This window comes from Battus philenor, unplaced genomic scaffold, assembly GCF_028537555.1.
Source record: "Battus philenor isolate CCGP_79_NKW_IND1 unplaced genomic scaffold, ilBatPhil1.0.hap1 SCAF_27, whole genome shotgun sequence".
NCBI lineage: Eukaryota > Metazoa > Arthropoda > Insecta > Lepidoptera > Papilionidae > Battus > Battus philenor.
Window position 1 is genome coordinate 5,725,901 of NW_027181690.1, and position 27,682 is coordinate 5,753,582.

The window sequence follows — 27,682 nt, forward strand, 5'->3', positions numbered from 1 at the left end:
CTCGCCGCGCGAGGTTGTCGTTTCTGTGCAAGATGCGCCATACTTGCAAGAGCGCGCGACTTTAGATTAAATACAAAATAGTGCTTTCGAATTCTAGTGTTTTATAGAACTGTAAATCTGTGCTCAAAATTCTAGTTACCTTGTGAAGTGAGAGACTGCGAACGATTCTGTGTATAATTGGGACTTTTTGTTAAAAATTTAAGCGGGCCGATATCGCGAAAATTATCCACGATTGGGTAAGTGTCGTCGTGATTAGATTACAATGCAAATTACGTATTTAGTGTTTGCTGGCGCAGACGCCCTACACCAGTTTCGATGCATACCAATATAATTGTATACGCAATCACATTATTATATATACTGCTGCCGCAACTATATCCAACAAAAGGAAATCTTTATATCTAGCCCTCGGGCAATGATAGTTATTATAAAAAAAGTTAATTAAATTCTGTGTAGTGATAAAATAAATGATATAAGTGTTTTACAAGTATATTGAAGAATAATTGTTATATTTTCAAGTTTGGTTTTGACGTACAAAATATGATTGTCAAAATATTGTCTTTACTATTTTTAAATGAAGTTTAATCTAGACGCCATGACAAGGACTGCGTGTTGCAACATATTTTGAATGAATCTATAATCTGTTAAAACACGGTTTAATTTGAAATTATTTATTAAAAGCTCCGGATGACAACCAAAGGCTATTATTTATATACAAAAAAAGTATTTACTTTTTTACGTTATGAATTTTAATATTTTTTTGCATAAATAATACATTGAAAATCTTTTTTTTTTAAATAACGACTAACTACTTTTAATTAAAATCTCAATTTTATTAAAAACAGAATTAGCTGAATTTAAATATTTTTAATTATTCTTTTTGATATTCCTTTTTGTGATTTAAAATTATGAAACTGCTTATTAAAACAGTAAAAGAATTTCCATTCCATTTAAAAAGCTCCTTTAGAATTTCGAAAGAAATCATTTGTAATAAATCCATGGGGTTACGTCTATATAGAACATTTTAACTATTTTTGTACTATTAGAAATGACGTTTTGGAGAATTTGACATAAACCTCATATTTTAATAAGATTTTTTTTATTCCTGCAAATTTATAATACCTTAGGATCTAAATACGCCAAAAATAATTATATTTAGTGAGCACTGCATTCATTCATTTACTATTACTTTTCTAAAATTAAAAGTTTTGTTATTATTAATCACAGTGAAGAATCTTTATTCGCAAACGATATAAATACAGTTGAAAAATAATAAGGTAAATAACAAGCTCAAGTTGTTTAAACTAATAATGTTGTAAAACTAGATGTACGGGTTTAGTACTATTTTGGCCCCCAATTTCTGTTATAAAACATCAGGTCAAAGGTTTGTAACCTTTTTCTTGTTAAATTAATCATCATAATGAGAAGTAGTTTCTCGGGAAAAACTACTTAAGAAAGTACAAATCGGGAAGTATTTCTGAAGAAGGTGAGCGCATTTACGTTTGCGACAGTACCAGCATTTGTATTCTAACATCCGGACCACCTCGCATTGTTATCGTACTTTAGGCGAAAGGTGTCTTAATTATAACTCTATAATTAATATATATTATACTGTATAATATATATAATATATATAAATAAATAAAATGTAAGGCGCCCTAAATCTATTTTTATCTGAATGTCCATGTTTTAATTAAACGTCTGCTATTCTGTCGCAGTCCAATGTAAATTATAAAATAAAACGTATTTCAAACTGATCACTATGATTTAAAGATTTTATAAATAATAATTACTGATAGAAATAATTTGTCTATTTCGTACACTGCAAAACTATTAATGTGATTGACCAAAAGAAAGCCTAAAGCACAATTTTTTAAATATTTGACAAATATTGTCAGGCGATTTTTATTGCTCTATGGTTTGTAAGGGAGAAGTGTTGTTTTGTTCCTTATTTGTTTCATTTCTTGACATAAGAATCTTTGGAGCATAACTTATAGGGATAGATACATTTAACTATTTACGGGGAGACGTATGTCTATTGTCTGTTGCATGGAGTGTACATATTATTAAATTGCGTAACTGAATAAAAAAAAATAGTTTTATTTGACGCAACTCCATGCATTTCTTATCTCGAGCACTCGTCATTAAGACGAAATTACAACAGGTCGCGATAAAAATCTCGAATCTCATCTCAAATTGAGACATATCTGGTAATAACGCGCTTATCTCGAGTGGACCAAGATAGCCGCTCGCAGAGAAAACGTCGACTGCACGATAAATATCAGAGCAAGTGAAGTTAAATGAGAAATTACCGAGGATTTTTATTTTTTATACCCAGGACATCTTTAGGATATAAAGACTTATGCCCTGCTTCTGCCATTCGATTTTAATCATGTATTTTAAGATTACAATGTCATAAGATTTGCTCAAACTTTTTACACTTCAGTTTAAGTAGTAAAACGTTTTAATAATAGCAAAAAACGCTGGTTTCATCATTACGACGAAAAATAGAAGAATATATTTTGTAATCAGTTTTTATTGGAGGTTTTCAGTGTAGGTTTTTATTAACAAGGTTAAAATTTAAAGATTTAAAGGGACATTAAACAAAATGACTTAGGCTTTTAAAAGCGCACTCTACCGAAGGCATCTTGACACTCCACACCAATCTTCGGATACTGCAATACCATAGTACAAATTGTGTTAACGTTTTATGACCTGTCCTAATATGCGATTTCCACCTATGTTCTGAATTATCACGATATCTCTGGAACCATAAAGCTTGTATAGAAATTTAGAAAAAATATTCCTTTCGTTGTGCAGAGGCAAGCTAAGAATTTTAGGCAATTCCACTCGCAAGGGCGTTGAAGGGGCGTCAGAACAACTAGTAATAAAGGAAACCAATTTAATACACAAAAATCTCCGTATGTGGGTAACATGTGCTTTGTAAAAAAAGTTCTATTGGGCCGACGGTTCGAAATGAAAGGATATACGTCTAAAACAAATTGACAATTTTTTTTGTAGAAACAAATAATCTATATATTAACTACCGATATCTTCGAAATAATCTACCCACGGCAATATCTCGTAATGTGATTGCATCAAGACAGCGTTTTGAGATGTTATGGCAACATTGTCACGAATGTTCCGATAGCGCTGATTTTATGGGCAAAATGTGGCGTAATAACTCATTTAAATCGCCTATAAATAAGGAATGTTTTTGCGTCTTTATCGATTTTTAATTACCGACCAGCGATGCCTTAACGCTTCGGCGAAGGCATGTCGCCTATAAAATATATCCTTGTCTTGCACTACTAATAACAAAATTATATTAAATAAAATGCTTAAGCCATCTTAGGTCCGGCAGGCCCTATTCTAGAAAATAAATAAAGCTTGTCCTAAGACTCAAGAGAAGTCGGGTCCTTAATGTAAAGACGTTTAAATTCTAAATATCTTTATTTAAGTAGTCATTTACACGCACTTTTGCATCGACGGTTATTTTGACGTTGACGTTGAGTAAGCTACCGCAGTATGCTGTTCTGCGCCGGTCAGAAGCGCAACAGTTGCATTTTTAAAATGAAATTTAACAATGTTTTATGTATACATTATAATAACCATGTGAATGAGTCAACAAACCTAATTCCACACAAATAGATTAAATAAAAGGTCTAGACTACTAAAAATGTAGTCCCAAGTCCAGGATTATCATTTTTTACACAGTAAATCGAGTTCGGAGGAGCAGTTATAACTCTTTACCTAATTATACTCTCATTTACACTTCCCTCCTGTAAGTTTTGGAAGAATTAAGATAAAACGCTTAGCGTGCTAACTAAATTCAGTTAAAAATCTCTGTAACGGCCCGAGATGTAATACCTTGGTTTTGTAACTAAAAATAAGGTTCACTCCGTCTTCAAAATGCTGCCTTTTGAGATATCCATAGATGCCTTCAGTGCAGGCAACCAACAGTGATCTCCCGTCATAAAAGTTAGCAATGAAACAGCTCGATTTTTTAAGATGAAATTAGCGAGCATATCGTATCAAGGTTTATGAATATTGATGAATAATTGGCCCCTGGGACCTCAAGTTTCTAGAGCGAAAACCACGCACCGGTAAGGATAGCGTAGGTTAGGAGAAAAATAACCCTGTTAAAGCCGTAGGAAGACGCTGAATGCAGGCCGCTTCCAACCGATCTTATTTAGATTCCTGACTTATGGAGGCGGCGAAGGTCCCGCAGTGGACTTCATAAGACTATAATCGATAATGATTAATATTTTATCATCCAAATATCTCTAAATATGAAATACTATCTTAATAATCATTTTGTGTCAAACTAATAATATCCAAGAATGGGTATTCATGTACTGGTTGTACAGAATGGTCAAAGAGTGTATTTACATTACATTTCACACAACATCATATATTAGAACATGACTAAACGAATGGAAGGGTGGTCTGCAATTCTTCACCAACTAGGATCCAGCCAGCAGGTCTATATCTCTTTGTCATCCAAGAAGACGATGCTAATAAATAATAATGAATCGAATCTTAAACCAAATCTTAATATTAAGCGATACAAGGTAATATCCGATTTTGCTACGCCACGCCTACCGGCTCGTGGTCGCCACTAGGAAACCTAACAGTATCGCGTTAAAAAAATAATTATGTAATTTGCGTGAAAATATGAACAATTTTACAAATCTTGATTGAATTTATTTAAAAATCATGAAAAACTAATTTTGTAATAATTATAGATAACTTATATTGTCATCGGATCACGTCTGCGCCGCTGATAAGCACTGAAATCCTTGTGAGTTGCGATAACAAAGCGATAAATAAGAGTAATTGATTTTGTTTGTCAGGCGCAGGTACCTTCACCGTAGATACCTAAGAAGGATAAATATCTTGAATGTAATATATGTTTTTTATATTTTTCAATACACGTATACATGAACATATAGTTTTATGTATTACCAAAAAATACACTTAACTCCTTGATGACGATGATCGGCGATAACAAGAAATATAATTTAAATAATTTTGTTTTCATTTCTACTACTACCGCCATCTATCGTCAACACAAGTATTTTTGAAAGCTTTTTGAAACAATGTAATTGTCGGTATCGGTAATTATACAACTGTATTCTCGTTTAAATTTTAAACTATACAACTGAGTTTAAAATATACAACTGCCATTTTTAAACATGTTTTTACTTAAAAACACTAGGCTTCAAAGTCTCAAATCATTATCTTAATCTGAATACTTCTTGATAGTTTGCTATCCACAATACAATGCTTGGAATATGTCCAAGTTATATAAAGGTCCAAATAAATAACGCCAATGCACGTTCCTATCAAGATGTGGTTTAATATAGACGTCATTGCAACTACAAACCTATAACAAATAGAATATATAAACATATATGATATATTCCGAGATTTTAACCAATAAGACAACATTATCTAAAAAAAAGCAGGTTTATATTATATTTGTTTCATAAAATGATTCACTTGCATATTAGCAATGACAGTTTTTACTTTTTAATTGTTTTAAACAATGGCAAAGGAATTGCCGTCTCTCAGTACAGAGCCGCTTATCGGTAAATGCTAAGATAAGTAATAAATATTGTATTACGACTCTTTACAAGTTTCTAAGTAAAGTGTAATCCATTGCCATCAAAGGGACCGACAACGGCCTGCCTTTGTCTTTATTGTACGGATTCGCGTAAAGTGAGAATTGAAAAGGCATAGAGAATATTCGGAAATCTTTAGAAAAGGTAATAAATGTTTACCTTGCTTTAAAAACATTCAGACCTTGGATTTTTTACTATCATAGCTTTATTTAGGATATTATTCATTATTTAAATAGTTTTTATGCATTATATATTTTCATGCATCGTTATTTTTGTGATATTAGAAAATTAATTAAATTAATAATAGAGAAGACCTAAATATTTTTTATTAATTCTAATTTGTATCGCTAGGTTGTTTTGCTTGCAATGTTTTTTTTTTACGTTTATCGTACGCAGGCAGTTGGGAGAGGGATTGTGTGTATTGAAACGAATCTTTTTCTCTCAGCTGCGAGGCACTCTATAGCCTTTTGTTGTATACAATTTTTCTTATTGGTACTATTATATATATGTATGAAATATTATATCTACTGAAATCTTTACAAAGTATCTTATATTACACTTGAAGTCGCTGCCCAAGAGCTACAGTCCAAACGCCTTAGTTTTGGTTGTTAAGACGTTACAGATGCCGTTTTCTTATCGGTACTTTATTGTCTATAGTTTACCTGAAATAGACCGCTTTTGTTTTAATAGATTTTTTATTAATAATAGAAAGAAGGTAACAGATGGCACACATACCACAAGCGACCTTATTAACGTGTTTCTTTTTGCAATTAAGTTACCTGTTTTACCACATTAAATACAGAAAACTTTCACATCTTTTATGATTAGTTCTCAAGTCCAAAGGTTTATTGCTTATATTATTTGTAGATATATCAACGCTACATGATCATAAAAAAATGTCTCCGGTTCTTCGACTGCATGGCGACCCTTCGAATAGAAGCGACGTACGCGGTACCCTCATTTCTCACCGATTAACGCCTTGTGGAGTAGTGCAGGAAGTTGATAAACTGGTGGGCTATGACTCATTGTCCATATCGACTCCTTTGTCGCGGACTGTGTGGACAAGTGGAATTGTCTCACCTTTATAAAATATAAATGCTTAATAACAACATTACCCTCTTACTTTGTTGTTATTGCATGCATAAATTCATTAATTAATAGGTGTAAATGTAGATAGAAGAAAAACCGACTAGAAACATCGTTAAAAAATAAGTTAAAAAAGAACATATTTTTAGTAAAAGAATATTATTATTACAAATGTAAATTAATTGAATGTAATTTATATTTGATGCATACCGAAAAATCATTGTCCCCCTCTCTTTGTTGTTGTTGCTTGCAAAAATACATTATTATATGTTAATACACATAGAAACAAAAGCAAGTAGAAAAGGTTTAAAAAATAGTATATTTCTCATTAAAAAATTGTTATTACCAATGTAAATTTAAAACGACATGATGATAGTAAATATATTTATATAATAATAAATACCTCCTAAAGTAACTGTCGCGAAGTAAAATAAAATATAATAGTTATGTACGAGGATTTGTTTAATCAATGCGACGTCGGGGAATTAGCATAAAATGCCGCCGAAATAAATAATTAAAACGTACAATATTAAACGACCCCGAATCGGAAAACCGGAATATTAATTAGGCTTTTGGTATTGGAGGAAATGATAAAAACTTTATATAGACGTTTCAATTTATGCACAAATGAATTGTGATATGCTCGATCTTACTGCACGGATCACACACTATATATTTTGTTTCTTAAATCGAAACATTTGGACAATTTGTTAAGATTTGATAGACCAATTATTAATGAACAATTTATGTTACAAGTGATGTCTAACGTCACTGAAACATGGCTCCTACTTTCAGAAACCCATTGGCAAGCACAGAGTCGCTTAAAATGCCATTGTACGTAGACAAACGAAAGTATAACATAGCCCAGCCATTTGGCAAATTAAAGTACTAGAGCGCAGGTCATGCAGCGCGTAGAAAATATGGCCGCTATGGCCAACCTTTTTGGAGCGGAGACCACGGACTGGCAAGCGCAGCGTACGACATCCACCAACTAGATGGATAGATGACCTTGGACGCAAGGTCATCACTGGACGCAAGCTACCAATGGACTTTAAGAAATCTATAGGGGAGACCTATGTCCAGCAGTGATAGAGATGATGATGATGATTTGTTGAAATGTCAATTCACAATATCGTTGCCTCAAAATGTTTATTTATTATTTCGTACAAACGTGATAAAAAAATAAAACTTGAATTTAAAGTTTAATCAAACGAATAGAATAATAAATACATAAGATTTGTTTATTAATATAATGATTCAATTTGTTAATCAATGTATGCTTGTGGCAGGCGAAGACGCGGTCGCACGTCGCGGGCGATGCAGGGTGCCGCCAACGCCCCCGCGCCCCCCGCGGCCGAGCCGCCGGCTACACAGCGTGAGTATACAACCTACTCTAGAAATATGGATTTTTCCAACGCATGGAGCCTCCCCCGAGGCTTACCTAAGAGCTTAACGGCCTTCCATTTCCGGTAATACATAAGAATGAGGCGGCCCGAGCTTTTGTGCTTCTCTACCATTAAAAGATGTTTAGGCTCAACCCGTGCCCGGCGCCCTGTCCCCCCAAACAAGCGGAAACTGCCAAAATTCGACAATTTTCTTTCTATAAATCTTAAATGCCATCCTATTGTCAAAGAAACGATTGATCGGAACGATCTTCAGAGATGGCTTATGCCTTTCTGCGGCTGATATTTTGATGATGATATTGATGATTGTCAAGGTGTTAACGTTGCCTGTAGAAAGATTTACCTGATGACATAAATTCGTATAAATTATTCACATCAACCTAACCGACCGATGAATACTTGATACATTTTTTTATGGTTCCTAACACTGTTAAACCTTTTGGTAATTTATAGGACAATAAAGAACCAGTCATAGCTAACAGATATTCATTTATTATTAAATTAGTGTTTATCGATTACATATATATACGTACACAAACAGGATGTGAATAAGATATTTATTGGGCGTTAGCTCTCATCTCGGGCTCAACCCGACACGCGCGGTCGGTGTCGCGGTAACCTGACGACTGACATCGACCCGAGCACGAGCCAAGGGTCGCATTCGACACCAAGAACGTAACTACCCTCCGTTGTTAGTTTTATTGTATCGTAAACCGCGTGCCACCGGAGCTTCAAACATCTCAACTGGTTACATAGCATTCACATTGTATACTAGCATCTAACATTTTTTAATTAATATAAATAACAAGTAATTGTCCAATTTGTTGCTAGATTTAAAGCTTAAAAACGATACATTCAGTTTTTTTTTCATATACTTTTTAAAGCCAATAAAAATGCTGGAAAAGAATTCCTGTCAAAACCGTACATTATTAAAAAAAAAAACTACTACCCGTCAAAAATTTGAAGTGAGTCAAAAGCAAGTAATTGTATTTTAAATAAATCTTGCTTGAGACATTTGTTAAAGATAAGTTCAACAAGTAACGAAGTGTTCGCTAAACCGCAGGAATGCTATTTGGTACCATTATCTAAGCATCTGCTGTATTCGCAAATGACTGCAACATTTCATCATAAACAAGCGCTAATGTTAATCGGTATTTCAGGAAAAAAAAATTACCTTCACCATTCTCTGCGTTGTCTGAATACCGCGCATATTAATACTGGTTTTATGATAACTTCTAAACGCTTTAGATATTAAACATAAAACAATTTATTCCAAATTCAAATACTATATTAAACATAGTTATTTTGAAATTATGTACAAATGGATCGATCGTGTAACAGTGCTTAGTTATAGATAACTTATTTATTCACGTTTATGACACACCTAAGAAAACTTTCTTGAATATCTCATTACCGCCATTTAGTATTTTGGAATTTGGTTTGCTCAGCCGATGAGCGTATCTCTTGAGAGTAGTGCAACCCACATCCCTTTGTCTAGTTACACTTGTGTCCACAACGGATCTTAGGCTTCGAATGAGGCTTTCACAATGTTTCTCATTTGTCGTATCTCAAAGATGTTCCGACAAATATTTTTCTCGGTTCTTAATCAAAAAGATATTTTTTTTACGAATTCGCATTAGTAGACACGAGTGGGTAACTTGTGAACGTACTTACGAATGCGAACTCATTTGTGATGAATTAGCCACTTCATTACATTTGACTTCCTTGTAGACAATTTACTAAATAATAATTAATGTTTTGTTAGGTGTTTTAGATTATAATTATAATAAATCTTAGTTATATAGTCATTTCATATTTCATTTCTCTTTTATGATGTTTATTTATGACATACCTTCATTTATTTATCTCTGCACCGCCCGAATATTTAACTAGTAGAAAATATCTTTGGCATTAAGTTCGCGGCTATACATTCTTAAAGAGGTGTTTAAATCAATAAAAAACACTTCTAATCTGACACTTTAGTCTGTATTTAAACAATTAGAAATAACAAACTACATATCTCGTGGTAAAGTGTTATACAAATTTCGCCAACTAATACAGCCTATAAACAAAAGAGGGACACGACTCAACGGTACTATTATCAGATAAGGCGTTCCGGCTTAAAGCCCGCTGTTTGCCCGATTGGGCAAACTGGGCAAATTTGGAAAATTGGTCCGCTTTGATAATGGAGATGAGTAAGTCCCGACGTTCGTGTGGATGGTTTGTGACTAAGATCCTCCACCAATACCGACACGATGTTTTATTAACATTAACGTCGTATGAATTAAAATTAATAATTTTCGGCATATCTTCGAATGTAGTGCACAAAACTTTGTCTCTTTTTGGAATTTTTAATTTTGTATTCGTGACATAGCTATTGTCAACCGGCGACCGACTTTAAGGTCCTCGGAAGACGTTGTAGGCGGCTTTCAACCTGTCTTTTTTTTTTAAAAAATCTATAGGGTAGACCACCTTCCAGCATTAGACGTCGTACGGTTAAAATCATGTTGATGACATATCCATCACAATATAGACTACTTATTTCTGTTATTAGACAGCAATGTATAAGAAAATACTGTTTAAATAATTTCAGTCGTACTATTTTATGTCTTAATTTTCTTTTATCGGTAATTAGCGATGTTTACTTGACTATGTTAACAGCTTCAACAGGTTTTGTACGTTACATTGCATGAGGTTGAGGGCTCCCTCGGATGACATACATCATTTATTTCTCAAGATTGGACCTTTTGTCTTTAACACAAAATAGATTTTTGTTTCACAAGACCACGAGCAGTGCCAGGTAATGGCCAAAGGTATCACTTGCCCTTTGAACATTTGAATTAATAATAATACTAATAAAAACTTAATAATAATAATAAGTACGCAATGATCAAGGCGTCCTACGTCCTCTCAGATGCGTATCTCGAGTGAGACGCATCAATCTTCCCTCTCCGAAACGTCAGCCGGTGAGGTAAACAACCTACTGAAGCAACTCCACGCGCGTTGTACCTTCGACTCAAATGTACGGGTTACGTGACGTAATTGCTAATGCTTGGTATGTAAGGACTTCCGAGCTTCCACGAATGCATCGCTTTTACTAAACTCTAGTGTAAATGAATTAACTCGAGGTTCTATTCATGTGACACATATTACAAGACGTAATCAAATTAGACTGGGTTACAGAATTCGTAAAAATAAGTTATAGTATTAAATTATCGTAAAACTTTTGCGTACGCATTATTTTATTTCTTTGAAACTTAATAAATCGCACAGAAATTTCTAGACTGAACTACCAACGCCATCTATCGATTGTTCAAAGAATTAACATAGACCTTTTTAGATCGATGGATCATAATCATAACTTTTTTAATGTAAGAAATTTAAATTAACTGTTACAATATTTTAGACCTACAGGCGCAACATATTACAACAACTTGATTTATCTATGATTACCAAATGAAGGTTTACGGTTATATTTAGAGGTTTTAAATGTCACAATTACAAAAAAGAGAATAACATGTATTCGTTTTTTTTTTTGGAATAGTTGATTGTTTACTTTATTTAAATTTATTTTACTACAAATATAAATATGAAAGTAATAGAATAATAGGTCACAATGATTTATTTAATTTAAATATTACTTTAAAATTCAGAAGCATCCATTTCTGTTTCGACACGTTGCCGCGGCGTGTCTGCACGCGGCTAATTGTAACGCTTTTCCGTTTAGAGAAAGCGGCCGATCGATCGGAAAACAATTTTTGGGTAGGGCCACAGATAAAATAGCTTGACAGTGAATGAGCACACAGATAAATAATTATCAAATATTTCGATACTTAGCGAAATTATTTGAACCTCCATTTCAAAACATTTATAGCTGATCGCTTAATGAGGACTTTATTTTTTAGTTTCTCTTGAAATATATCTATTTAATTATATTATACATTAATAATTATATACCCGTCTTCGAAATGAAATTACAATAATTGCATTCTTGTCTACTAAGTCCATAACAATCCAACATCATAACTGCTTATAAGCAGGAGCAAAGGACCGTTAAACCGGCATCACACAGGCGCGGAAGACGCGCTCCTGACATGCATTCTGATCGATCCCAAGATGGCCGACCGCCGATACAGGCAGACTGTCTACTGCCCACAGATACAATCTGTTACGTATGGTAAATGTAAATGGAATATACGGGTTCAAATTGTTACATCATCATTGGTCAACATAAAATAAGATTCATAATTACATTTGCCATTTGTTAATAATTAAATGAAAAACTAATAACTGACATTGGATACGACCTGATGAAAAATTATACGTCCTTAGAAGCTTTCCCATATGGTTGACATCCATGGCAGTAATGACAAGTTGTCACCCAATTAAATTTCTCCGGAGAGACAGTCCATTCGCAAATGGAACGGTCTTCAAAGAGCTATATCAATTTCTAGACAATAGATACGTCTCAGACGGTGACAACTTTCAACCCAACCACCATGCATTACCAACAACATAAGACACAAAATCCCTTGCAATAACCTTTTGAAATCTGCCTACTGCGGTAGGTAGGTAATTGTCGATGGCGACACCATAAATGAGGGCTTAGAGATACGACACGGTGTAATTCAGTACCGTTGAGGCTCATTGGAGTGTGGAGGAAAGCAGCGGTACTCGGTACGTTCTCGCCATATCAATCAAAACGTTTATTATATGCAGTGTCCACGTCGAACCCGCTATGTGGGTGACTACAGGCCGCCCTATCGGCCAGTCGATAGGAGCTATAGTTGCGTGGCGCGTGCAGTTGATAACCGCACGGCCGGCGTGATGTTGCAGGGATGGCGATAGGTCGATTTAAATTCCGAATAAGAAGGAAGGAGGAAGTCACGACGCACGCGCATCTATGTCACACCTTTTCTCCGTATATGAAGTTGACTGAACCCGATCGTCGTAGAATTTGATGGTTTTATTTATTTATTGTCGTCGCGTGTCCAAGATGACTTGTACACTGTCTGTGATAATTATATAGACGGCGACTTTCCTGTTTTAGTTTTCAAAATTTCTTATATATAAATGTATTTAATAAAGCAGTTTCTACGCAGGCACTACGACCGTAGGTAACCGTAGATTAAGATTTTCAGTTTTATGCGAATCGATAAGCTTTGGCTAATGTAATTAAGTGTTCTATTTGGCACGTAAGACTAGTCCAGCATTAGGGCAATCCAATTTTCTCTTATTTATCACATTGAATTATCTACTTAGAAACCTCTAAGGTCGTTTGCCTTATTTTACTTCTGTCCGTTTACAAAAAAAAAATATTTTATTATATTTAATTGATAGTGGCCATGTGTTGCTTATTAAAAATCTTTACAATTCTTCTTCTTTATAATTTACTTCATCCGACGGTTGTCTGAAAGAAATCGCCGGTTGCAATGAGACCTCTGTTTGTATTTATTTTTACTTTTTCTATCTTATAGGATTAACTTTATTTACTTGTGTTTAAATGACTATAAATAGTTAATAAAATAAGTATTTATAGTGGCGTCATTTGTAAATATAATATGTATTTTAATAAATAAAGATAGGTATTTGAATCTGTAGTCGAATTTTTATTTGTGAAGAGAATTTAAAAAAGGATAGTCTGTTGCGCGTATTATTTTGAATAACACAATGCGTATGAATTTGATGCCAAAAATTCATACGCCTTGTATTGTTAGTAATACATTCCCCAAAATTAGCATTTGTTGAACGATTCCAGTTATCGGCGTATGTATTTCGACACATTTGCGACAAACAGAGTTTCCTCGTACCGCACTTACGTTGCGTAAAGTTGGCGGACTGTTACACCGTCGCGTCTTTCCGTTTACGCAAATTATACCGAACAAATGTTCTGTAGTTAGGTTTTTTAAATTCAAAAACTCTTTATGCAACTTAAGATGAATTGCGTCTTTTATTGCCGTCAAGCCTAATCTACCACCTACCACCCCTAGGAAAAATGCCTCATACTTGAACGAACAGACGAAAGAAACTTAACTGAAATTACACTTATAATAAACATTTAGCCTGGAGGGAAACACGTCATTTCCAAGGTATGCTATCTTCTATTAAATAAAGTACAGTGTAGTAACGGAGCACAAACGTCTTTTAATCTAGTAGCAGAAGCTTTCTAAACATTATCTAAGTTCTTATTGTAAAAGCGTATACACTGCCCCATACAAAGATTTACTCGATGAAGTCTAAAAGATATGGTAATCAAAAAGCCTGTAAATTATTTTAAGAAAAACTAAAATAATGAGAAATTCAATAATATTGTAGTGGCATTTTTAGCGAATGTCGGTGTGATTGGCGGCGTGCGTCGACGCGTCGCATTACGGCACGAGATTGCGTGAAATGATTATTAGTAAGAAAATACGATACGTCCCATTTGTTTTCTTTAAAAGCTTATTGAACCGTTTACGTAACGTATGCACCCAGTCTTTTAACATAACTTGTCTAGTAAATAACAAATTGGAGTCCTTTGTCCTAGATCGTAGGACTCCGCACAGCAGCTACACTTTTAAATGTATACTTGAAAAAGAACTGAGACGCTTCGAAGTAGTTTTCTTTTTCTCTTATTAAAGAAATAAATAACCTAATTCATTTGAACAACGATTTTTAATGACTTTGTTTACAAATTTTTGTTTTATTTATCCAATATTTTTACGATATTGTGATCAATTTGCTTGATTACAATATATTTAATGAATTTACATTGGTATTTTACTTACGCAAGTCGACTTGAAATGGTAAGCGTACCGTAGAACGTTCACCGGCAAGGCGTACGGGTGACTTTGTTATGGATGGTTTCAACCGATTATATTGAATTTGTTTAGAGCAGACTTATGTCAAGCAGTGGATGTACTGCAACTGAAATGATAACGATGATGATGAAGTTGAAGATCTTTAACGTTATAAACCTGGTATGGAAATACCCGAGTACCAAAGGTTGCTAGAGTCGACTTATTATAAGTCTCAAATAAAATTGATTGGGCAATTAACAGTTGCAACAACAATTCATAAAAAAACATGTCGTCTTGTTGAAATTCTACACTAGTATTTATTTAACTACTTAAGCAATAAACGGTAGGAAAAATGCTTTTTCGAATAATTTCGACGGCGAAGTGGCCGCTCGTGCAGTAATTGGAGCCTCCGCGGCACCGGATGTTTTCACCGGCGCGAAACTAGTGTGACAATGAAAACCGACACTGTTCGCGATTGCAGCTTCTAACTCATGAATGACATGACGTCTTTTGTTGATCGTGCGTTTGCGCTGAATCAATGCAAAATTTGCCTTTGATATTGCTTTTGTCTCCTTTTTATTAATAACTAGCTACCTATTATACTAGCATATCGCAGTGTAACAGAATAAAACAAATATATCAAAGATTATGTTATAAAGGCATTCAAGATTTACTTCTTTATTTCATTTGTGTAAATATTACACAACGATAACTTGCGAAAAGTTTTCTATTGTCGTCGTTATTATCACCATTACTAAGTCAGTCGATAGACGTCCACTGCTGAGGATAGGCCTCCTCCGAACGTTTCAAATAGGACCGGTTGGAAGCGGCAGGCGACCAAGGTTTTTCTATAATCTTGCAAGGTCACTTTCTCCCCTCCATGTTTTATGTATTTATGATACATGATGATTTTTGCTCGACTACTCAACAGGCCTTATATTGTTTTTGATTGACGTCAAATTTTTGATGGCGTGGTTCATATGTTTTAATTTACCCTGTGGTTTGGATGCTAATAGTTTCCATATTTTTTCACTATACGAACCTATTTGGTGACTTAGCGAAAATAAAATAAAATTCAAAAAAATCAATCGAGCCTGTCCAGAGTTTTGTTGTTCTCAAATTGATAATTTATCTTTATAGATAGACTATTTCACTACTATAAAAGTATTTTAAAAATTGTGCCATGGTTGAAAATTTGGATTGGTTCAAATGAGATCTATACTACGTACACGACTTGTCCAAGTGTTCTATTTTTTGGAATGATTTATCGAAGTTTTTAAATATAAAAAAGTTTAGTACTTGCACTCGTACTTTAGTATTGTGTTTTAAAAATGTGTGTAGCACCATCTTGTTATTGTAAAATCTAATTATTTACCACCGGGTCAATGTCTCGCTCGTCTCCCCACTAAATAGTATAAAATATTTTCGTGTTCATGAACTGTAGGTTTAAAACTTAACGAATTGCGTTTGAATAATGAAACATGAAACTGAATCACGTCAGCAAATTCTTTACTTCAGTATATACCTATTAGAGAACGTTGACGACTGATAATTTTTCAAATGAAAAGTTAACATTTCTGTAATGACTTGCAATATTCCTCTATTTTATAGTTTTTTTTTTTCATTCTACTGCGACGAGCTTGTTTGAGTGACTATTGAATATCAATAACCAGGCTGACCATTATTAGAAGAAATAGAAGGCGTGTCTTGGTTTCGGTTGAAGAATTGAAGTGGATGCTCTTAACCTGGGAGCTTTTAAAGCTTCATCTGACCCGAGTTCACGGAGTGGAAGGGTCCGTGAACTTAAAAATAATACAGAAGCTGGGCAGACACATTCCAGTTGTATGATGCCGTTCGCACGTAATATACCGCTCTACCCGAGTAGAGCTGTGTAGTATTGATGTTATGTACGCGGCTTGGGACGGCAGCGTGGACCACAGGCGATCCAAAGATGGATCTGGATCCAACCTCGGTTCGCCCACGCTATTCGCGGTTAGAGAGCCAGCGGCCCTAAAAACGGGTGTCGTGGTGTGGTGAGTAGTATTTTGGAAGGTGTGTGCAATGTCCAAGACATATGCAAGATTGATTCATGAACTACTGTCCATACTGTAATTCACAAATTAAAATTTTGCTTAATAGAAATCTAATTCTGTCAAAGTTATTAACAGCCTACATTAGAACTAATATAACTTCCAAAATAGGACGAAAATACGGCCAACAAAATGCAAATTACATAATTCTTTAAAAAATAAATTTAAAACGCAACTTTGTTTTAGGTGAAGTAAAAATCATTATTTTATTTTCTCCTATTGTACATCAATACGGGAGAAACAAAAGACAAGTAATTAAACATTGAAAGAACCAAAGATGGAATACAAACGGCGGTCTTATTGCAAATACCGATTTCTTTCAGACTACCATATATAATAATTTGGTTACAAAAGAATAAAAGGAACGGTCGGTTACACCTTTTTTAAGTTTTATACCTTAAATTTAAAAAGAATTACTAATACAATTTAAACATCTTATTCTTGTAATAAATTAGTAAAAATAAAAATATAGGATTCGCTATAGGCCGTCTACTTCGTATGGTTGAAATACTAACGAATAGGACTTGCAGTTAATAAAAATAGTATAAAATAAAGGAAAATATTTGTTATAGCGGTTTTTTAAATTACCCTGGGACAACGATTACAATATTATAATATATTATAGTAGTACAGATCAATAAAATGTACAGCTTTGATTGCTCTAACGAACTCGTTATGAAATAGAAAAAAAAAACATTATCACAACTCAAGTAAATAAATAATAAATATATATAAAGAAATCAGACGCGGAGAACCTCTAAAATGTCTAATTGTAAATCTAATTTAATTTCGCCAATTTTATTTCAAATGAACATTCATAGGAACCGTAGACTTATCACAAGTACAGACGTCATTGAAATGGTAATGAATTTCCTTATGAACACATTCATCTTCCACTGTGATTCACGAAAAGGGAATTAGGGTATTTCTTCGAGCGGGTCGGTCCAGATCCGAGGTGCTCGTATCACCAAAGCCGACGCGTCTTGCGTCAGAACCCGTGCCTTTTGTTAACGAGGAAAATTATTATTCTGTGAAGCTTTAATGTTCTAAACGCTCATTAACATAAATAATAAACGCAATCTCGCAATTTATGTAATTGAAGATAATTTTTTAATTTTATTATATTAAAAATATGAATTTTCGCAACGTTTAATTTGTTAACAGTGGCAATCTTAATTAGCGACCTTTGTGTGTTTTCGTAATTAGTTTCTTATATGTACCGCCAATGCGCAGATAATTTCTGTTATTCGAGATATTACTCAACTATGTTATATCTGAGAATGGATGCTTAGAGTTTTGACATCAATAGTTTTTGTGCTCTAGAGACGCTTCAAAAAATATCAGCTATTCATTTAAGTAAAAAGTACTGAAAACATTTTAATGTTTTAAACATATTAAAAATGAAAATGCAATTAAAAGCTATATATATGAAAAGCGTATTTTATATAACGTGGGTACACTTTCCTTTCCTAAATTAAATACAGATCTATTCAACAACTAAATATTCCGACATTAGTAATGTATATGCATAGACTGAAGCGCACTGTATTCATTCTTAAAATTTAATAACAACTCTACGGGATTTTCCCCGAGTTGTTGAATGTTACATCAGAATAGTACGCGATAACTCGTATCGAAAACAGTGACGACAATTCTTCCAACGCCAACGGAAACCTTAGCAGTGTGATTCCTCGAATGTACGTATTTATCTAGAGAGCTATGCTTTTCACAAAACATCGGTCAGATAACGCCCGTAGGCGAACATGACTAATCGAACGAAGCACACACTACTTGTAACAACTAATCAAAGTTTCCGCGGGCATGTCAACAAATACACGAAATAATATACATCTCAATATGGACTTAGTAAAAACCATTAGTAAGCTTTAACATTGAGTAAACGTATTGCATTACATTAATTAAAAATAACCACGACATATTCACTCTTCAAACTTCAGTCTTGAGCTTTATAGAATTTTTCATATTAGATTTAATAAAGCTTTAAAAAATAATTTTATTTATTAAAATAAAACTTGTTCCGGAATATTGAGTATATACACACCCTAATGTCCGTTGGTTGCCGGCAGTCAGGGAGAGAAGGTGTCAGAGTATTGATTTTTCTCCCACGTCCACCCTAGGGGCGGGCTCTCCCACCGCGCTCTTTCTTTATATAACAAAGGTATATACTTACATTGCTGCCTACTTAGTAAACCCGTATTTTTCTAAAGAAAAATAGCCAGATTTTTCTGTACACTATTAATGTGCATAAGTAATAAATGTTACTCTTATTATTTTTCAATTATTTTATTATGTCTTCTGTTACTATAGTTCTGTTTTAGAGAACAATAAAATAATTATCGTAGATTTAGTATTAGTAGCCTTTATTGACTCATAGTCCGCCATACATTTGGCACGTCTAAGACAGTCGGCGATGAATCATGATTAGATTTTTTCATAATAGATTTAAGCGTAACTATGCTGTAGGATTTTGATTCTTATTCTAATATATGTTGTAATAAACAAATTGCGACCAGGTTGCTTTGTTAACAATTACTTAAATCGACGCTGCCGTAGTACAATTATCTATGAAAAATCTATTAGCTGATTGTCAGAAGTGAATACGACATCTCACTGTATTACACTAATAAAACCCATGTCTATGTTACAAATGAATTGCCTGAGTCACCCTATTGTGCGTTTCTTGGAATAGGAAAACGAAAGCGTTATTCAAACAATCTGGAATAGTAATATTTAATCCTTTGTCGTTACAGAAATCAAAACAGAAGTCATAAGTGAGGCGAAAGTCGAGGCGCAAGAACCTCGAGACGAGAACATGAAGTCGGAGTATCCGTCGCGTGGCACACGCACTACCAGCATTGACAGCGATAACCGGTCCGACCGCAGCGAAGACGAGGACTCCAGGAGAGCACGGAAAAGAGCCGCCTCCACCTCACCGTCGCCTATCCCGTTGGACAAAAGAACAGCGCGCTTCGAGTGCCCGAAATGCTTGCAGCGGTTTGATTCGGCAAATGCTTTTGACATCCATCGATTCACGGCACACGGAGACGAAACCAGAACTGGTTTCGACGATCTTACATTCGTGGATTTCTCCAGCAAGAAATTCCCGGAGATAGCTCGTGGAATCTGTGAACGTAACTCCCATGTATCAATAACAGAGCAACGTTACAAATGTGATCTGTGCTCGCGAGAATTTCCATGTGGCCAAGCTTTGGATATCCATAGAAAATCATGCTCGAACTCTACCAGACTTACCAGTCCAGAACGAGAACGAAGGGAAGATTTCTTCGCTAAGCTAGACCTTCGGAATAGGTCTTTCGGCATCCCTGGTACATTAACCCCGCCAATGGAAAGGTTTACGAATAAATTCGATGAACATATGGGTGGAAATGGCATACGACACATCGATGCTGCTAGAGATTTGGCCGATATACAATCAATTTTAAATGTCACGTCTGCTGGAAGTCTTCTAGAGCGACTAACAGGAACTCGGGTAGCTCTAGAAAGCGCAGTGCTTACCCCTCCTGACACAATAGCGAAAGAGCGGGAACCAGAAGAAACTCAAGATAATTTTGCTGCAGAATTTAGAAGAATGAAACTACGTGGAGAATTTCCGTGTCGATTGTGTCCAGCTAAGTTTCCCAATCTTAGAGCATTAAAAGGACATAACAGAGTACATCTCAGTGGAACTGGTCCGGGACCCTATCAATGCAACATGTGTCCTCATGCGTCTCTAGACAAGGCGGCTCTGGTTCGACACATGCGGACCCATAACGGTGACCGTCCGTACGAATGTGCCGTTTGCAACTATGCTTTTACCACTAAAGCTAACTGCGAGCGCCACTTGCGCAATCGTCACGCCAAAGTAACCAGAGAGGACGTCAAACGCTCCATCATTTATCATCCATCAGAAGATCCTAATAATGATGAAGTTAACTCCAAACTAGCTCGAGATGAAGTAAAAAGATCACTTGCTTTTCATACACCTGAAATTGAAAGACGCACTGAAACAACGGGTCGCGACACCCCACTTACACATTACACACCAACCTTTATAACTGATAGACATCCGGTAACTGCGCTAGCTACCAAAACATTGCCAGAGTCACCAACGCTGACTCCCAGGGAACCTGAGTCTCTCCCTCGGATTAAAGTAAAAGGTATAGGACAGTTGACCCAAATTCCGGAGTTTAAACCACCGGAGCTCACATTTAAAAGTAACGACATTCTCCCTGAGCCCTACGACGAAGATGCCCCCGTTGATCTCAGTACAAGTGACAACAACAGCTGCGATGTACTTGATCTTAGTAAAAAGAAGCGCGACGTTGATGAAGATGAATCTAAAACAGCCCCACGACCCTCTTTCGAAACAAACCCTGCTACAGCTGCCGCGTCAGCAGCTGCAACTGCATTTGAAAAGACTAGATTCCTTCTCGCTCAGCAAAGGCTATTCGAATCCTCTCTCCCTAAAATTGACCCAGCTTATTACGCGAATCAATTATCACAGCTTTATGCTGGTGCTGTTCCCGGCCTTCCGGGCTTACCTCTCCCACCGTCTGCCTTTCCTATTAACCCTTATTTTCTTCAGACTTCGTTTTTTCCTCACCCAACTGATTCACAAGAACTGGCCGAAATAAAGCAACGCATACAAAAAGAAATAATACGCGGCTTAAGTATGTCGGGAGGACGACTGGTGACAGGCGAACCTGAGACTCAACCAAAGCAAGAGCTCGAAGAGGAGGATGTGAAACCTCTGCCACAACCAACCACCCCCACTCCCCCTCCTCATTCTGAATCTCCACGTCCCTTAAATAATAACATCGTTCCTCAAAGCGATTCCGTTAAAATGGTGATTAAGAACGGTGTGCTTATGCCAAAACAAAAACAGCGTCGCTATCGAACCGAGAGACCATTTTCATGTTCGCAATGTTCGGCGCGATTTACGTTGCGTTCAAACATGGAGCGCCACGTTAAACAACAGCATCCTCAGCATTGGAGTGTGCGACGACCGACCCCTAGAGCTCCCCCACCATATCCAACACCAGACAACTTAGCGGACCGTGTTAAGTTCGCTCTGCTCGCGCGTCACTTGGAGAGACCTTTGCAACAAAACGATCGATCTCCAATCCGTAGAGACTCCGATGAAGTTGCAGATAATGAGGAAGATGAAGATGATACTTTAGTCATCGATGAAGAACCAGATACGGACGTTAAGCCAGCAAACCATACGGCGGCGCACAAAGCGGCCGCGGAAATTCTCATGGCCACACGTCAACAAGAACTAAGCAAAGACTTCGATCTCAAAATTGCTGGAAACCTGATCAACAAACCTGTTCCCATTACCACCGATAAAATTGAAACTGAGACAGACCCAATACTAGTTTCCGAAGCTGCCGTACCTGTACCTGTCGTTCCGACGCGCAGTGACGAGGAAGAAGATGAAGAAGGTCTAGTTGCTTCGACGAGCGAAGGCAACAACTCTGGAAGTGACGAAAATAAGTAAGTTAATTTCTCCATCTAATTCTTAACTACATAACCCAAGAAGTTGCTAAAATTATTTGTAAACTATGAATATTATCTTTAAACAATTAATAAATTTTTAGAATTGTAATCATTTGGATATACAACCTACCACTTAATGGCCGCCCACACTATTTAGTTTTAATAATCAAGTCCATCCATTTGTTGTCTGTAACACACCGCTGTACATGATACGACTGCCCTTTGTACTTCATCTTTTGCTTATTTCTTTGTTTGTTTTTTTTTTTATATTGGATTGATTATAAATAAAAAGACAAAATTAAATAAAAGCAAATAAAACTAACAAAAAACGTACTACAGTATTGTTTTTATTTTTAGGTCGGAATCAGACACTGGTACGCTACCACCAAAGAAAAAATCCGCATACAGTCTTGCTCCAAATCGAGTCTCTTGTCCTTATTGCCATCGAAAGTTTCCCTGGTCATCGTCCCTCCGTCGCCATGTACTAACTCACACAGGCCAGAAACCTTTCAAGTGCCCACACTGTCCCCTTCTTTTTACCACAAAATCTAATTGTGATCGTCACTTGTTACGCAAACATGGGGGTTCCGCTAGAGCTGTTCTAGCAGAACCAATTGCAGATTCAATACCTCCACCACAGACTAGTAACGAAGCAAGAACTGTCCCAGAAAGACCTTTCAAATGTGCCTCATGTCCTGCTAGCACATTCTCGTCGATGGAAACTCTGAAGAAACATATGTCATCGCGTCATGGAACAAACGAATCCCAACCCGGCTCACCGAATCCAGAGGCAAACGAGGAAGTTGTCGACAGTTTGGTGTTCAAGTGCCATCTTTGTGAGAGTTCGTTTGGGGATAGAAGTGGAGCTTTAAGCCACCTGGCCGCTAGCCACGCTGCGGAGTATGAACAATTGGTGAGCAAGGGGGCGCTGGACGGCACGAGCGACCGCAGCGAGAGCGCTGATGATGACGAAAGGGGCAAATTTCCTGATCACGCCAATAGAAAGGTGAGTTTGGTATCGCTTTGACTATTATAATTTTAACGATCACTATTGGTATTTGAACATTTTAAAATTTAGATAGAAAAAATAGATTTTCACGTAATAATGTTTTATCTTCCCGTTGACATTGACAGCTTAATAATTAATTAAGTATATAGTACATCAACCACTGCAAATAATGACATATCCGTACGATGTATAAATAATATCGTTCAACGACTAGTATGTGAACTATAGTGCTACTCAAACCGCTGTATCGCGCCTTACGAACGCTGCCACCGCGAACATTTATGACGGATTGACGGAATGGAGCGGCTAATACCCCAGGGAAGCTGTAAATGCCAACGGGCTAACAATATTGGCCGAGAACATAAAAAACATACATAAATACCAATTTAACACGAAATTTGTAAGTAAATTCCTTAATATTTTTATTGTTCTTAACAGGTGGTTTGTGCCTTCTGTATTCGTCGCTTCTGGTCAGCCGAGGACCTGCGTCGTCACATGCGCACCCACTCCGGCGAAAGGCCTTTCGCCTGCGACCTTTGCCGCCGTCGCTTCACTCTCAAGCACAGCATGCTCCGTCACAGGAAGAACCATCGCGACGAAATCACTGACGACGAGGAAGCCTCTCCCCCAAACACCCCTCTCGAACCCGAAAATAATACCAACGGGTAAGTGCCTCAAAAATGATTCGTCGCTATTTACAATTGTTCTGTTAATATTTTTACCTATTTTCATACTAATTTTACTACTAAGTTTTCAATTTTAATAGTACAAGAAAGTAACTAACGTGTACTACGAATTCATCATCAATATCATAGAATACCGCAAAGCAAAGAGCTTCCCCAAAGATCAATACAGTGATCGATCTTGCACTATCCGGATCTAGCTAACTTTAATTTGAATATATCATCGGTCCACCTAATGGAAAGTCCACCGACGCTTTGTCTACCGACTCGTAGTCGCCACTCGAGAAACTCTCGCACCCATTAACTAAAATCGATCTACCTCCAAAATCTTACGTAACACATAATTTGGTAATTACTACTGGGTTGTACCTGTCCTTGGCGCTCAATAATGAAACTTCTACCTATATAACCTTAAGAGCTTGGCATAAATAAATAAAATAACGGACTCAACCAATGCTCTTGATGTGACCCTCAAGCTTTAGTTACTATAAATAAGTAGACTTAGCGCCTCCAGACTTTGATAACCCGGTAAAACTGAAAATCATTATATGATCCGTAGGACGTTAATTGTTGCTCATGGGCCTCCCGCAAAGATTTAAAATGTTACTACTATTAAAGATTGACGTTTGTTGAAATAGAGTGCAACCCTGGTGTTAGTCGCAAATACTTCCTCATCGATTATTCGCTGCACTATAAATAGCGTGCCCGCAAAATTCCACCCACATACATATGTCGTGCATTTGACATTGCATGTCCACTTCGACACTATGTTGCGACTTGTTTTTGTGTTGTTGAAAATAAATTTATAACATTGCTATACATATTTATTTCTCTGTTTGAAATTGTTCAATAATACTTTGCTTGACTTCATTACCTAAATTATCAGGCAGCTTTTATTATTAAAAGTCTTTTATTAGTGGTATTGAACTGAAATCACTCAAGCAAGGTGATTGTTTAACTAATGACATCAATTCTCTCAGGCACCCTCGAATCAGAATGAAAACGCAACAAACATGGAGAGACAGCCTCAGCCGAGGTCGCCTCTCCGGGAGTCTTCTTCCCTAAACAATCCCAATCCGATGAAATAGGAATGTTACTGTTTGAACAAAACCCCCCAAAGGGTTAAGTTATTGCAAATAAGGGTAGACCCATATTTAAGCATTATTAAGTTTAACATTGTTTACAGATTCCGCTACCGCGACGAGGACGGGTCGGGTAATGACGTGCCCAGCAACGTCAACAACAACAACTCGCCGCCCTCCGTCCCCTATGACAAGAAGCTCAAGCTGCAGATGACATCGCGGAAATACTCCTCTGAGACCGAAAACGACGCGGAAAATGGCGGCGACCTCATCGGTAAACTGCTAGGCATCCCGGATAAGACCATCATCAACAAGCTGCTTTCCTCAGCCGACGAGGCGGCCAAGTTCCTCGGCGTCAACAAATGAGAGTACGCCTTAGTCCTCGTGACGCCGGCTACGCTCATCCTGGCCCCGCGAGGACTAAAACTCCCAATAAACTACCGCTGCCAACCAAGCGCTGACTGTACAACGCCATCTATCAATGAATAGAACACCAAATATAACAATTTGCGTGTACATTGCTTGCTTTTTTACGGCTAATCGTGTTCTTTAGCTGCCTTATTTAATAATAACCGTCCTTTTAATGCCTTAAAATTATTGTACATTTTAATATGTGGGTGTAGACAACGAAAGTTTTATTTAGTGCCAGTTTTTATTAAAAAAAAGTACATTGTTACATATTTCGACTTATTACGTCGTTTATCTATATTTAGATTTAAGGTTATAGTGTTTATTTAGTGACAAGGTCTAAATATACATTTAGAGAGATATCCGCGGAGAGATAGCTTAAAATATTCACATTTGCATTTCCATCTAGTCGTGTTACATTTTATTCCGATCTTCGTACACTGTTCCATGTCCCACGCAGTCAGTTTCTATGATCACTAACTTTATTGTACTCTACGTATTACCTTCTGCAATTTAATCCAAATTCTATTTCTAGTCAATCTCTTAACTTTTAAAATCGATCCTAAGCTTAAAGATACCAAAATATCCATAGAAGTGATTGCATTCAATTGCTTGGTAAGTTTTTTAAGTAATTATAAACCAACCTCATATTGTCCTACCAATGATAGTTTTAGACCGTAGCTCGACGTCGTATCTTGTAAAAATTAAATCTAAATTGCTTATTAAATTTATAATAACTTGGCTATCTTCATTCTTCAAACACTTCATTTTCCATTATTTTAGTTTTATACAATATATGTTAATGTTCGTTCTAAGGTAAAAATTTTATTTGCTCAAAATCATGGCATTTCTTTATCTTTAAAGACTTATTGATGCGTTGTTTATAAGGAAAGTTAGGATCTCTTGTAAATATAATTTTCTAATTGAAAGTTTACATTTTTTATTTGTTTCAACCAAAGGTATGTGGGTGGTTTGAGTTTATCTGTGTATTCTTTGTCAAAATAATTTTGTTTCAGTTTGGTCGAGTTTAATTTAAAAATGAATATATTGTATGAATCGAAGATGTTTGAATGTTAAGTTTTTGGTGCAGCAATATATAGGGTACAGAGTTTTGAACTCTCTATAGGTTATATTAGTGATAAGGATTATTCAGTCTCCTACAATGGATTGACGAATCATACGCTAGAATATACCTAAGTTCGAATGTGCTTTGTATAAAATAAACGCTAATTATACCAAATATAGTATGTTACTAGATACATATAATACATTTAAATAAATTACATTTTAAGATTGTAATGGTTGGTCCTACATTTTGTTCTAATTATATTATTAATATATTAAGCTTTATAACCTCTTAATGAGTGTTCTTGGAAGCAATATTATAATTTATTAAAGAAAACTTTTAATTAATATAATACTTCGTTGTAGTCAAACAATTTAAGAGCATATTAATATAAAAACTGTATTATTTTGAAATGGCAATCCCGCTTCATGTCAATTATAGTTAAAAGAATTGTAAATGTTTGCGATAATCTAGTTATATTTATTTAAATTTCAAATAATTTGCTAGGGCCAGTAATATGTGGAATTATAAGGTTTGTCAGAAGTATTATGAATGTTTATATATTTTCGTAATAGAATCGTGTACTTAAAGTATAGTATGATATATTTTAATTTATCTTATAAGAATATTGTGGCAACACCGCTTGGCCTTTCAAACGTAGTGTCGTGTGTTTAAAAATTACTATTATTCGATAAATATATCTTAATTACTGTTAAACATTACCTTTGTAATTGTATGTCTGGTAATCAATCTATTCTATTAAGGTATTCACATTTGCCTTTCTTTTTTTTGCAATAAGAGTGTCGTTTTAAAAACGTTTTTTTTTTGTGAAATACGTGGTGTATTAAATAAAGAATTATTGCTTTAACCTACGCATTATTATTTCAAATGCATATTCATTTTGAAGATTGTTAAATCAGGTAAAACCC

The 27,682-nt window shown here is 35.6% G+C and overlaps 1 protein-coding gene across 1 annotated transcript; it reads left to right on the forward strand.

The window, feature by feature from the left end:
- On the forward strand, positions 1-26,990 carry peb (pebbled). Its single transcript, XM_068769054.1, has 6 exons — positions 1-236; positions 8,003-8,088; positions 19,757-22,502; positions 22,863-23,511; positions 23,953-24,179; positions 25,384-26,990. Exons 2-6 carry the CDS (start codon positions 8,031-8,033, stop codon positions 25,643-25,645), a joined length of 3,942 nt encoding a protein of 1,313 aa, XP_068625155.1. The 5' UTR covers positions 1-236; positions 8,003-8,030; the 3' UTR covers positions 25,646-26,990.
- Positions 26,991-27,682: the final 692 nt, after the last annotated feature.